Below are 15,043 nucleotides of genomic sequence, written 5' to 3'. Positions count from 1 at the left end.
AAAAGAAACAGTAAATCTGTAACCACCGGAACTGGTTGACTCAGGAAAGCATTAAAAGATGATAGATTAGACACGTCGTTAGTTTACCAAGAGCCCTGTTCTTCATAGCAGCCTACAAACACCGGTGCTTCAAGCCGAAAGCACCTCTTGTTTTGTGGGCAGTTGCTAGATAAGCTCAGTGCCCCAAAAATCCCCAGATGAACATTGCTGAGACCATGCCCCTTGGCAACATTAGACAGCAGAAGGAAATGGCGCTGCTTCCTCCGCTTTGCTACGCTGCAGTCCCACCAAGAAACCTTCCTACACAGCTCCCGTGAACAGGCTGCACAGAAAATTAATTCTTCAAACATCTGTTACCTTCTCCCTGCGCAAATACCAGGCTGCTGATGGACGAGGGAAGGATACAAATATTTACAGACAAGGCGAAAGTGGGAGCTCTGCCAGACATTGTGCTTGTGGGTGCTGCTGAGCAGCAAATGGAGCTGCCAGGGTGCCTGTGGCATGTGCCTGCTGCAGACAGACCCAGCAAATCCCACATTCAGCAGCAAAGCATTTTTTCTTGGGCTGATTTCAAGGCATGTGGTTTAAAGCTGAGATGCTGACCTGGAGACAGCTGAGGGCGGGGGAAGCAATCCCATTAACCTGCTAAGCGATCACAGGCCCTGGTTGGATACACACAAGGTTCTCCAGCACACCAGCCTCACCACAGACCAGCCGGCTCACCACAACTCCCCACACCAGGCATCGGTGCAGGAAAGGCTGGCACCACTGCAGGAGAGATTAGCCTCCCACCACCTCCCAGACAACACCAAATGCCCAAAACACCCTCCTTTAGATATGTTCAGCTTCTTCTTTGTCCAGCAAGTCCCAGAGCTGGAACATCCCACTGCCCTCACATGGACCAGTGAGGACAAATCAGCCTCCCACTGGATCAAAGGAAGGGGAGACAGTTTCTGTATCCTAGGAATAATGTCTTTAAACATACCAGGGAACATTTCTGTGACTGTTAGGATGGTTCTTGGTGTGGTTTCAGCCCACGCCAAATAGCTTCATTCTGCAGATATCCCAGATTTGGGAGATAGCGTGGGCCAGAAGGCACTTCCAGCAGGCAGCATGGACATGGCTACCCTGCTCTGGAGGTAATTTAATAACATACAGACTTGGCCAAACCCAGCCACAAAACACTCCTGCATACCTTTAACTTACTTGTCACAATGTAGCCCCCTGCATGCTCATTTCTCCATTTGCAGACCGAAGGACAAGCACCCTGGGTCAGATGGACTCTCTTTCATTGTAGTTTTTGCAGGCTCATTTGTGAATTCCTCTTTGATTTGACCTTTCCAGCCATCCAAAGCCTCAGGACAGTTTCCTGTGATATCTCCTTTTTCCAAGGCTGGAAAGCAAATTGACAAGGGGAAGCAGAGCCTGCCTTTGATGCTTAACAGGGAGAATTTCACCCAGCCTTGCTTCAGCAAAGGAGCATATTCCTCCCAAACTTACAGCAGGACTCCATAGTATGGAAACATGCATGTTAGAAAAAACTCTCCTACCTGCTGTGGTGTCCTTGTCACAGTTGATCACACTCCACTTTCTGCTTTTCATTCCCCAGCCTAGTGCTACGCTACAAGCACCACCTCACTGAAACATGCCAAGTTATTTTTCCAATTCCTGTCCTTACCAGCCCCAGGAAATCAGCCATGATATTGCTTTCACATACCAGATTTCTGGCCTCGCTCATTCATGGCAACAAAAACCATATGGCGAAAACACATCCTGCATAGCCCAATGGGGAGGCACAGGAGGCCTAACCGAGCAGGCCAGGATGGATACAGGCCACGGTGGAGCCCATGGGGAGGTTCAAGGCAGAGCAAAGGTTTTCTTTACCCTCTCCTCCCACCAAGCAATGCAAGCTCATCCTCCATCTGGGCACTGAGTGGCTGGCACACGTACACTCCTCATCGGCAAACACGAAGGTCATAGAGATGGAGACATCCGCCTCTATGTGCTTTGATGGGAGAGAGCTTAAGACACATTATTCCTGCAGCTAGGGGATCCTCAATTTATTCTAACATTGCAGGCAGCACCAGCTGTCCATCTCCCCCCCCATTTCTCCCCCCTTCAAGCTGTCCTCATTCACTGTAGCACTGCAACTCTTCTCCTTTAAGCATCCCTGCAATTCCAGACCAAGGGGATAAATCTGTTTTCTCTGGCCCAGCTCTGCAGAACTCTCTCCCATAACTAGCACGGAGACTGTCTGCAGGCAGCTGGAACCCTGGCGGAGCTTCCTCCTTTCTCTACCACTCAGCACGTATCTGGCTAGAGCCCTGCAGAGCAAAGAGCCCCAAAGGCTCATAGGGCTTCAAAAGCACCCATTCCCGGGGTGATCACTTAGAGCTGGGATCAGGACTCCTCCACGCAAAGCGTTACACAAACACTAGCAAAGGCCATTGCCTGTCTTAAGCAGCTTGCAGCGGAGATTGTCGAAAGAGAGGGAGAGCTTTTTGTAAAATCAGCATAGTCATGATGTATCTGCGCTACACAATACATCTAGGCTGAGGTTATAGGGACAGAAAATGCCTCTTCCATAGAGCTCAGCAGGCTTCAACCTGCTCGCAAACCCACTGATCTGTCCAGGGCATTGACTCATTGGCCAATTCCCCCCTGGAATTGCCAATTCCCCTGGGCAAAGTACCTCAGACAACCTTTACCTGCACATCAGTGTGTCCATCCATCACAGCACCTTCCTCGCCTCCTTGGGACAGCAAGGGAAACCATTTCTCAGCACTGAAAAGTCACATTACTATGCTGCTGGGGAGTACTGCCACAACTCCGGCCAAATTTGTGAGGAACCAGCACCCCAATGTCACACACTGACCCTGCTCTGCACCTATCTGGTGGACAGCCACCTGCCCACCTCTATGCTGCCTGCTTTGCTACACCTCTGCAGAGCTGCACAATGGTCTCTTAAACAAGGATTGTGTAATTTCAGCACAGAGCTCAGAGTCACTCACTCAGCAAACACATCTCCTTGCAGGACTGCCTTATCTTGCGGCTTTGGTAGGCACAGGGTATGCACACATTGGTATATCGGGGCAGACAGAGGACACAGGGTGCCCTCAAGGCTCTTGTTTCCTTCTTTCTGTTGCGCTTTTGAAAGAATTGATCACTTTCCATACCTCCTGCAGTGTCCCCAAAGTGCTCTACCTGTCCAGCCCATGAGGGAGCTGCCAGAAGACGCCAGACCCATTCTTCACCTTGCCTCTTACAGAGCATAAGAGGACAGATGGGCTATCCGCTTTGCCTGCTCCCCGAGCCCACGCTGCAGGCCCCTTCTTATCTGCACAACCCACCTTACAGCGGGTTACTGAACACCAAGCAGGAATATTCAATAGCACGATGCTAATGTGTGATAACATGATTCCTACATCCTTCCGGCCACAGGTGAAGCTGGGGGAGGAAAGAGGGGAGGAAGTTGTCACCACCTCCATCTTTCACCAAACCAATCCATCTCTCACCAGCTATCAGTCAGGGTGCTTGTCCTCCCAGTGTCCTTCCTCCTTTTTTAGCTCCTCTGTAACCAAACAGAGCCAGGTTGTTTATTTACAGAGATTTCTCCACTAAGACACAGGGATGTTTGTCTTCCACAGAGGACTCCCTGTTCGCATTGTACCTCCTCTGGTTGTTGTGTGCACTGAAGAAGCTTTGGTGGTTGAAAGCTTGTGTACTCGTGCACCACACGGCTTCTATGCTTAACCAGTTTCTGTAGAGTAAATCACCCTGCCCCAGGAAAGTTTTTCAGCCAAGCATCATCTTTCTTCAGCGCACATCCTCCAGCTTGCAATTTCACTCAAGCAGGCAAATATTGTGTGCATAGTTCCAAGGGCAGCAAATAAATGTTGCTTTTTCCCTCTTCCCCTCTACCCAAGGCTGAGCCATGCAGAGCATCCAGGTGCCACGTTACATTTTGCACTTGGTTTCATGCAGACCAAAGGATTTTCTAAGTCACCCTCTCCAGAGCCCCTTGAAGGGTCTGACAAAGGAAGGCTCATAGGTGTATGCATCCATGATGCAAAAGATGGGCAGTTGCACACCCATCAGTCCTTTTTTTGGAGTGTTGGCTCCATTGGCATGGCCTCCCTCGTTCCTCCTGCAGAAGACCAAACTCTGGCTGTCCTTTTTGCCAATCCTTGCCACAAACGAAGGAGACACTGTCCTGGGGTCTAATGTGAGAGACGATTCATTCGCTCTCCCCTGAGCCATGTTCATGCCCCTTCTTTTAACTAAAGGATAGCCTGGTCCCTCTAGAAAATAAAAGACAGGCTCCATGCTGCACACAGTTGCCAGAATGGTTGTCACTGACAACCAAATTGAAGATCAGCAAGACCATCTCTGTTTTCATTTATTGCCTTTAATTCCTCCCTTTTCACACACACAAGGACAGGCAGGGCTCTTTTTTTCATATTGTCTTGTTGACATCAGTGACTGGTTTCCGTGTCACCTCATGTTTTACAGGCCATAGGACCAGAAATGCCTTACGGACCAGGCAGCCTTAAAGAAACCCAGCCAGGCCCTACAACAGTGGGCCAAGTGGTACCAGACCAGACCCAGAACGCCTGACCCAGGGTTGAAGCAAGCTTTCTGCAAAGCCTAAAAAGCCTAGTCTCACATCAGGGCAGAGGAACCACGTCATGTCAAGGTGAAGACATCTAAAACACACACCGTCAGCTATCGATGGGAAAATAAAGCAGCACAGAGGGTGGGACTTGACTTGTGCAAATATACCTAGGGAAGGCTGGTATAGAAAGGAGGAGGTGGCGCTCTGTGGTCGGTCATAGAAGGAAGATGTGAATCAGGTTGCTGCATGTTGACTCACGTCAGACGTCACAACCCGCTGTATTCAGGGCTAGGCAAACACAGCCAGAGAGCCCTATCGGTGTAAATCAGCCTTGCGTTCATGCAAGTCAACACAACAATGCCAGGTTACATCAGAAGACGCTCTCCCAACATGAGAAAAAAGAGTGCAAGAGGGTTGTTTGAACTAGGATTGCATCATTCTGCACTGCACAAAAGCTGGGCTGTGGCAAGTCCGGGAACAGCTGCCAGAGAAATCCTGGAGTAGCTTCAGGGAGGATCCAGGAGTTTAACCCCCACAACCAGAGCCCTGGGATTTTGATGCTGTTCCCATCACACTGGGTGCCAAAGGTGCCTCAAATCCATCCACACCATCCCTATGAGCAGCTTCCAAGAGGTATCCCCAGAGGCCTCGCTGCTGATATAACAGCATACAGCATTAGGAACAACATAGCTCAGTTAAACATAAAGGAAGTACCACACCACGTTAAAAGCAACAATTGGTGTACAATGAGAAGTTAAAGCGCACAGCTCCCTTTCCTCTCCAGCCAGGACACCTCCCATAACAGCACCGTCTACATCCAGGAGTATCCTCCGGAGCCTTGAAACAGCAAGTTCAGCTTTATGAGCATCAGCACAAAAACTTGGCCCAGAAAACATTGCCAAGCAGAGGTTAAAACTCACCGAGCTGGACATGGCTTTCTCGGTTTCTGTTCAGCACCTAACACAACTCAGGACTGCAACAGCGTGGACAAACAGAACAGCAATAGGACAGAACCAGACCTGAAGTAGGCAAATGACAAACCTGTCTCTGGAGGAAGGGAAAGTCCTGATCCAGTGGTCCATCTACAGGTGATCAATAACCATCGGTGTACATCAGCGGTAATCTGCTCACCTGAAGCAGACCATAGGGAAGAAGGACAAGGACTGGTGATGGCTTAGGTATTCATGCCTAGCAGCAACCAAGCAGCTCAACCTTTATACAACTTGATGATGTTAACAGTGAGGGCTTCACAAAGCTGATTAACCCACCACAGGCTTGTCTGGTCTCAACTCCTGAGGGAACTGGGTCTGCTTGCAGAGCCTGCAGTGGAAAGATGGCACCAACATGTTCTGAAAGATCTTCCTCAAATCTCACCTCTTCCCCATCTCATAAGGATAGGCCAGCTCTAAGCATCTAGGTCTTTGCAGGAACAGATGACGAGCTGCTAGAGCTGCACACACGGCCCAAACTGCTATTTGCGCCTCCAGCGATAGCAGCCAGGACACATCTCAGATTGCCAGGTGGAGAACACAGACCCACCACAGCAGAGATGCCTCCTGTTCTAAGAGGTCCAAGGGAAGAAAAGGGAGAGACCTTCCTCTGCAAACAGTAGAGGGAAACAGGAAGAAGAAGAGCTACAGAGTTAAAAGGAGAGGCAGACACTGTAAATTTGTTAAGTATCTTACTCCCAAGCAGAAATCCCTCCTGCTTCTCACATTAATCATGGCACCTAAAACTAGTCCTAACCAGCTGCTCCCACTTCCTTTGTCCAGCTCTTCTTTAAAAGCACAAGCAGTCCACTAAGAAACAGAGCAAATATGTGCAAAGATTTGCAGACAAAAAACAAGACCTTTGGAAAACACCTCGTAGAAGCAAGCACCCCTCTCCCAGCATAGAGGCAGCTGTGCTTTACAGTAGGACAGTTTCCAATGTTTTCCTTCTCTGTGCAGACGAGGGATTTCCTGTCCTCCATGGCAACAACCTTGCATTTACTGAAGGAGGCTGTGCCAATAATCTCCACAGCAGAATGAAAAATTTTAAAGTGGCACTGCCTGTTAGCTCAGGGCTTCAACTCGCTGATGTTTTCCACACCCATGGTCCAAAACCACTCTGCTGCCCTCCTTAAAAGGTTTGCGAGTGGGGGTAAATCTCCAGCACTGCACTGCCCACACAGAGGGAGTTATTAGTTTCTCAAGCACCAGTGATGGAAATCTTTCTGGAGAAGTCACCAACCACCACCACCTCCCAGCAAGAGCTGTCTATGCACCTTCCAAAGGACAAGCTTTTTCTAACAAGTAACAGTTCCCAGTTCAAAGGTGGTCCCCATCGTGCAGACAGCCCTGGATTTAGATGGCCCAGGTCCTCCTGCTGGGAGTGGAAGTCATTAGAAGTAACCTCCTGAAAGGGAAGCACTTACTGGACCCAACAGTGCTGGTCCAACAGTTTCAAAACACAGCTGAGCTAAGCTAAGCCTCCCCAGCAAGGTCTCCCCTCTCCATCCCCTCTGAGTCGCCCTTGCGCAGGCCTGCATGCTTCTCTGCTCCAGGAACACAGATTCAGTGCACTGACTTGGCAAAAAGCCTGTCTTCATTTTGGCCCATCTCCATTTTGGCCCATTTCATGCCATTTTAGTGAGTTACATCAGCTTGGCACAAGGCCATGCGAACATCAGGACCAGCCCAAAGGGATGCAATAGGAACAAAACAGGAGGGGAAGTTAGTTCAGTGGCAGCAAGCTCGTGATGAAACTACATCCGTTGCTGTCTCAAATTTAACTAGAGAAGTTAATTTTACTAGAACATCTCTACTAACCTGCTCATTAACCTCTTATGCCTAAAGAGGTTTTGTTTAGCAAGGCCTTCAAGGAGGGGCAGTTCAAGAAAGAGCTGGAAGCCCCCACGTTATACCAAACCTGAGGTATATTTTTGGGCTGAGCCACAGGTGCAATCTAAATCTGTGCTGTTTTATGGAGCCAGGCTTTCTTTTTTCTTTTAAACTTCCCCAGAGAGGGAGCAGAACAAATTTGATCCAAACTAAACCAAACACAGTAAAGCAGTATGTTGTTTTCAAAGCAGGTAGTAGGCTAGCGTTAAACAGGAACCTTAAACTTCTTTTAACCATTGTTTTATACCAGTGAATCAGACTCTCAGGGGTGTTTTCCCACACAAAACAGACTTAGGAAATTTTTAAGTAACAGCAAAGCAACATTAAACAAGAAACAGATAGGGAAAGAGACTCCCTTAACTGATGGGGAAGACTTCTACAGCCTTACCTAAAAGAAGTTAAGGTGCTGCAAGCAGTAAGTGCACACAATCCGGCCACTGCACTCTACCTTTGAGTGCTGACAAGAAACTAAAGCGTCAGAGAAGCACTCACAATGCATTTCCACCTGCCTAGGACTCCACCACCCTCTCTTGCAGAAAGTGACCTTGCAATTCCACTGCCAAGTAAAACAGACCCACAGAAGAGAGCACTCAAAGTCATTTAAACCGACATGTTTCACTGCATCGGAGTGGAGGCAGAACAGTCACACTAGCAGTTACGACGTCTCCACAGAAGAGCAGTCAACTGCAGCCAAGGGACAGCCAAAGTAAAATCACAAGCACTCATCTTGTGCAACAGGACACATTTATGAGCCTCTACTTACACAACCAGGTTGGTTCCCACCTGCAGTTCTCCAATACCCAGATACTGCCAACTATTAAGTACAGTCGCCACCTGTTTCACCCACCTCAAAGATGCTCTTACTTTAGTATGCCTGACCCGCTGCAAACACCATACCAAGACTGCAGCCTTCTGCATCCAGCTATCCTGCTGCTAGTCTCTCCTGGGTTTGCACTGTGATCCAGATCCACTGATCTGTGCCCATCTTAACTGCTAGCTCTGCTCCACTGGCAACAGCCAGCCACATACCTGCAGCACCCAAGGACTTGGTTCTAGCCCACCTTGCCTGCACCATCCCAACAGTCATCATCGCTTCTCTGTAAGCAGAGATGTGCTACTGCTGTCCAAGGACACGAATCACCTCCTTACACTCTAATACTGAGCGCACAGCTGGATTCCTCAGGATCCATGCTTCTGTTGGGAGGACGAAAAACATCTGCTCCTCCCCAAGATGGAAGAGAAAAAGCTAGACGCCAAACTTACCACGTTTGGGAGCACTGTATCCTGTAACACCCTACGAGCCCAGCAGCTGCATGCCAGTAGAAACATTCTCCCTTGGAGGGCAGTTTCTCTATGCTATCTCCCATAACGCAGGCCACAAGCACAGCACCAAGGTACAAGGGGATGCAACTCTGCTACCAGCTGTATTAAGAGAATATGTCCTTGACTGTAGGCTGGAGATTTGTACCTGCTGAGCTACTACTGGGATCCCATTTCAGGCAAGGCAAGCTGGATTAGCAGAGACCTGCTATTTAAGCTCTTGGAGGGAACATGGTTGGAAGGGATTGCATAGAACTAACCTAAGCACTTGTGCTGCAGACCAGTGGCACGCTTACCTCCAGGTAGTATCAGCATCTGCCTTCATCAACAACACTAGAGTTGGATGTCTAACAAACCTTAGTAAACTTGACCAAACGTTAGTTTTCCCTCTGATCTCATTCAAATGGACAGAGAGGAACCGACATCTGATGTGAAAAGCCACATACCACAGTTACCATCACAGTGATAAGGCTTGTGCCTGTTCTCCAAAGCCAATTTGCAATCCATGAACCAGAGCAACAAACTTGTAAAGGTAAACTGCTTTACAGATGTGATCATGATGTGTACATTAGAGTCAATGCTTGTTTGGGACATCTATGAAACTCTGCTCTCATCCCCCCTAACCAGCCTTTACAAATTAAGTCTCAGCAATATTTCTAAAAACTTATTTTCACATTGATGATAGCCTGCCTTATCACACTGACTTGCCTGTGCTGATCTTCATTCTGCTAAGACTTTATTCAAAGCCCTGCTACAAGGAAGGTCAGGTCCAGTCATATTACACAGTTGAAGAAAGATTTCTGTCCTTCCTTATGAGCAGACTGCTCACCTATGCAGCTAATTTCTCTTATATATCAACATATGTCCAGCTGCCAGGTAAGAAACTGGGGCATGCAGCAGCCTTTCATTACAACTTCATTACAACTCAGTCTGAGGGTACACATTGTGCAATTAGTTATCAGCAGCTGTCCCAGCCTGCCACCCACTGGCCTCCAGGAATGCAATCTGGACTGTGACTAGTATTTTCCAAGTCAACACATTTCAGACATTGACTGCAATGCACTCTACTGGCATAGCTAACACAGAACAGCTTCCTTCAGAGCAACAGTGTTATTGGCAGAGACTGCTTTATAGCTACCATTTCTTGCAGTTATTGTAAATTAACTATCACTACAATAACTACAACATCAGTAGAAAGCCATATTTGCATCCACACAAAGTCTTTTGCATACTTTAATCTGATCAGATTAAATACTTTAAACCAAGTCAAGCTATGTCAAGAAGTTAGAGTGCAAACCACACAAGAGCAAACATCTCATGGAAAAGCTCTAAAAGAGTATTTTTTTTTTTAAAAAAAAAAGTGATAAGGCTTGTTAAAAAAAAGGGTTCAAACACACTTACTGGCAGTGCATGAAGTGCATGAAGCCCACAATAGTCTAGACTGCTTATGGAGTAGGGACACAAACGGTTGTTTGTCATATCAATACTAGCTGCAGCCTTTCTCTGGAGAAAATAAGAAAGGCCTTTGAACTGAGTTTAAGTAGCTTAGGATAAACGTAGTCACAGCTCAACTTCTTCAGACTCAGCCCAAAGGCAGTTAGGTATAGGCTGCAAGTTCCCGGCTACTGACTTTGATTCACAAAGACCACCCAGCTATGGAGGTAGGCTCAGAAACACTCAGCATATAACAGTATTTTACTGTAAAACAGCATAAGCAAGATACTACTTCTCCTATGCCATAGGCAATAGGTGCAAGAGGGCATGAAGCAAAACCATGGCTTCCGAAAGCCACAGCACATTAGGAGAAGCTCATCCTGGCACAGCTGGCACACCAGCAGAGCCTAGGATCAAGCAGCCAGAAGCAAGGGCAAGAGGCACAGTGTGCATTTTTAGGAAAAGCTAAAGCTTTGCCAGCATGAATTGTCCAGCGTGGGGCCACTAGTTGCCCCAGGACAAGTGCCTAGGAGTTTGTATATCTCTGTCATAGGTGACAGCGATGCTACCTATCAGCTCTCTTCTATATAGGGGCCACATATCCACAAGCAATATACTTATGTGGCTGCTGCTGGAACTGAGCTATTCAGGCAGAAGCTGAGCCTGAACTCCAGAAGCCTTAATCAACCGCCAGTTGAAACTGTTCCTGAAACTGTCAAACAAAGATAAAAGGAGACAGAATTCAGACATTTTTCAGCTAGACTGCTGCAGGATGGTGTGGCTGGTAAGAGCTGCACAGTTTTCATGGGGTACCAAAAAGAAAAATAGGTCATGGAAAAGTAAGCTATTGAACAATCCTTAGATACTGCTGCTGAGATGCCCATTCTCAGAGTCTCTCTGGTTGAAGCTGCTTCAGGCAGCCTGCCCAGAGCACAGCCACATAGCCTACTTCAAGCGTGACTAGAAGTTTAGTCACAAGAAATTAAGCAAGGCTCAGAAACTCTTCTTACTCAGAAAGCTGCCTTTAGAAGGGTATGGCTCGCTGACCTATATCCACATATGCCAAATGATAGCCAACCTGTAGAAAGATGACCCTGGGGTTTATAGCCGGAGTTGCCTCAGCTGTGGCAGTGTACACCCAGTTGGCTATACTAAGTTTAAAGAGGTTTATCTTATAGGGGGCTATGCTTCCAGAAGCCCTGAAGTTTTAAACAGCCTCTTGTTGCTAGCAGGAGGTGTAAAGATTGACAAAATATGAAGCATTGTAAAGTAAAGTAAAATATGAAGGAGTCCAAGCCATCTATACATATCAATGCTTTTGAAAGGCTTGTTTTCCTTTGTGTGCAGCATATAGGAAGCAAAAGTTGAACAGAGCTATGCAAACAGCAACATGACCTGGAGTCCCCACATTTCATGTCAACATCCACTCCAAGAACAATCCTATTGAGTCAAATATTTATCTCTAGTGGTCTGAGTGAAGAGCTCCAGGTGATGACTAATTTGTGATAGGTCTGTGCCTGAAACCTCAGTTTGTCATTTTACATCCCACACAAAGTCTTGCCATACAACAGCTTGTTGTATCAGACATCTTTATTTGCTGTATTGCCCAAGTGTACAAATAGTGAATGTAGTTATACAAATTCAAAATATATTGTAAGTAGAAATTTGTCTGGGAAGTGGAATGTTAAGACATTTACTTTATAAAATTACTACATTTATAGAAGTCACTCCCACTTGCAAGTTTTAAATATATCAGGGCTATGAAGAGACAGATTACTTTATGATCCTGCAAAAAAGGAGTTCTCAGAAAACATTTTCTGCTAGATGAAGTCAGTCAGCAGCAAATTGATTTCTTACATTTGACTCATTTTGAGTTATCAGCCAACAGGATGTTAGCTACATCCAGACAATTCATACTCAATTCAGCTCTCATTTATACCAATAAAGTCAATGTATCACTATCAACATATTTAAGTATTAGTCAAACAGAATCTCAGTGACAATATTTATTTTAAGCTAATGAAGTCAAGCCAATAAGTTGCCCCTGGCCATTGAGTGCAATTGATGCTTTTTTCACATTTTCAGAATAAGGCGCCTTAGTTCTTGAACAAGTCAATACAGCTTTGCAGGAGAGAGACATTGTTCTGAAAAGGAAGAGAATTAGTTTCGGATGAGTATGACTGATAATTTAAATCCTGACTTCCACAATGAAGTAGCTTCCAAAATAGTAGGTCCATCCCAGGATTTTGTGGCTTGTGATAATGCTAAAGAGCTTATACTGCAAAGACAAGAATTCAAGCAGTAAAGCATCAAAACTAGATCATACAGTCTGCAATCTGCCTCCTCCTGCAGGCCTGCAATCATGACTCAGTTTGTGGGAAAGAGAGAGGTAAAAGACAGTAGTAAAGAAGTGGGCCAAACTAAGCAGCATTGCCAAGCTCAGCAATAAAGTAGCTACCTGAGATGAAGTTCCAGGACACTCAGGGAGAGGGAAATTAGACTTTCCTTCTTCAAAAGAAGCTGAGGATGCACAGTTACCTCTTCCTGAGGCTTCCTGCTTTGTTCTCTACACTAAATTAGCAGACCCTGTAACCTGTGTACACTTTCCTGGGTTAAGCTGGCAGTACGCAGTGTGGTCTCTGCAGCCAACTTGAAGCCTGCTCAGTAAAGCTTGGCAGAGGCTGCTACAAAGCCGGTGTCCCCCTTCACTGGCAAACAAGTGAGAAAGGCTGACAGCTAGATCACAAGCTGCATGATGTGCTCTCACAGCACTCAGGAACACTTGAAGCAGCAGCTGCCTCTAGATGCAGGAGGGGTCAAACCCCACCGATGCGGCTGCTTCCTGGGAAGTTAGGAAGTTAGCTGTTGTGTACTACCTGCAAAATTGAGACTTCTCACTTGCAGTGCAATAGGCTGCTGTCCTAGGAGTGACAGGCTGAAAACAGACTTTCTGCATAGGACAAATAAGACTGTCAGCATTTGTTCTTTGTATGCACTACACCCTACAGCTTTCCACATCCTTTCCTTCCCCTCTTCAGATCTCAGCTAAAGAGCCCAACTGTTCTATTTTACACTTCCTAGTTTTAAAGGGAACCCAGAAAATCCTTCAAATTACACAGTACTCACTTCTCTCAAGCTATGCCGGTTAAATTTCAAAAAGAACACACCTTTGCATGTTTTATTTCCAGTTCTGCCATTTCAATCAGGTTTTTGCGGAACGCTGCTATTCTCTTCTGTTTGAAGCTCATCAGTTCTGTACGGAAGAAAGAACAAATAAAGATAAGACAGATGTACAAAGTGTGACTGAAGTTTCAGTAATGCCCCTTATGTTTCATGAGTTCTGTTGTACAGCTCTAGTTACAGTATTTGACCACAAAAAGGTTCAAGAGTTAGTCTTGCTGTTTCTAGCCAGAAGATGCATTCATCACATGACACTGACATCTTGGTGAGGAAACAGACAGCTTGCCCAAGACAAAAAGGTTTTGTAGGAAGATAACTGGAATAAAACAGAAGCCAGTCACACAAATTCTGTGAGAATACAGAACTTGTAAAAACCAAGAACATTAAAGGAGTAGCGTGTGTACCATGACAGCATGTTTCCTCTGTTTTATATTGTCCAAAGGCATCTACTAAAGAACCAGTGTTTGAAACTCTGTATGAGGCACTCAGCTGTACTGGGACAGAGCAAAAGCCTGTTTACACAGTTCTAATCAAGATAATCAGAAGCCTGGGTAGTTACCTTCAGGTGGAGGCTGAGAGCAAGAGTTCAGTCTGGAAAGCAAATACTAGGGGCTTATAATTAAGGTTGGTCTAGTACTGACATTGCTCTGCTTCAGACAATTATTCTTAAAAATATTTAGCTGCATTAATTTTATAGGCATCTATACTGCCCATGGGATGTCCAGACTACTTGCTTCAGGAGAGTGTTCAGAAGCCTTCAGTATTGAAGGTCAGATGGAAACCTGGACTGCATTAAGATCTCCCTTCAGCATTAATAAAGCAAAGCCTGTTTTACCTTGTTTTGCAGATTCTGAAATCTTTTCAAACTTCTGACAACAATCCTGTTGATGTGCCTCAGCCAGCCTGACGTCCTTGCTCTTTAGTCTGGCTTTATCTAGAGCTTTGTTCGAGTTTTCATAGTCAACAAGAGCCCTTGTACGTCTGTACAGAAGATCCTGCAAGTAGAGAGGAATAATGCATCAAAGCCTTAAGAGGACTACTTCCCAAATTGAGGTTACAGCTATCTTAGCAGCAGGAGGTTTCACTTCTTTCAGCACCAGATTCTGCTTCTTCCAACAAGCTATTATAACCTGCTATGCTCTTAGCATAGCAACAGGAGCCTTTCACCAGTGCAATATCAAGTATTCAGGACAGCCACTTGTGCTTTAGTCAAGAAAGTCCGAGGGCTACTGTAGGCATTGCTTTTTCCCTTAAAGTAGCTTTATCCTTCTATAAGGTGGGCCTCTCCACTAAGGAGTAATAGCACTTTCTGAATTCCCTCAGTCTACTTCCAGTAAGGGATACACTATCATTTAATTCGTTGAAGATCTGACAGTTTGACTGAAGCACTATACTAACCTAGACATGAGAAGCAGTACAGACTCAGTGCCAATTCTTCTCTAATTTAGCAGCAGTATTGATATCTAAATAGCAGTACACCACACAGAGGGAGCCTGTAGTGAATGTTCCAGGCTACATACATTAGAGGTATGACACTAGATGAAGAGGCCCATCAGGTTATACCTAGATACCATTTCTCAGCATAGTCACCCCCTTGCCAAGTCAAGTATTG

General features: G+C 46.1%; 1 protein-coding gene across 7 annotated transcripts in view; it reads right to left on the bottom strand.

Annotated features, from left to right (window-relative positions):
- Positions 1–15,043, bottom strand: part of SNX5 (sorting nexin 5) — a 50,218-nt gene that overhangs the window by 20,732 nt on the left and 14,443 nt on the right. For 2 of the 7 annotated variants that reach the window (XM_075147387.1, XM_075147386.1), the window contains 3 exons: positions 14,267–14,426; positions 13,419–13,504; positions 11,825–12,395 (listed from right to left, as the gene is read on the bottom strand). In XM_075147387.1, the coding sequence (XP_075003488.1) occupies positions 12,348–12,395; positions 13,419–13,504; positions 14,267–14,426 (294 nt within the window). In that variant the 3' untranslated portion in view covers positions 11,825–12,347. The other 5 variants (XM_075147382.1, XM_075147385.1, XM_075147384.1 and 2 more) reach the window with 3 other exon arrangements.

The sequence above is a fragment of the Calonectris borealis genome, chromosome 3, assembly GCF_964195595.1.
Source record: "Calonectris borealis chromosome 3, bCalBor7.hap1.2, whole genome shotgun sequence".
NCBI lineage: Eukaryota > Metazoa > Chordata > Aves > Procellariiformes > Procellariidae > Calonectris > Calonectris borealis.
This window is presented reverse-complemented; position numbering and strand designations above follow the sequence as displayed.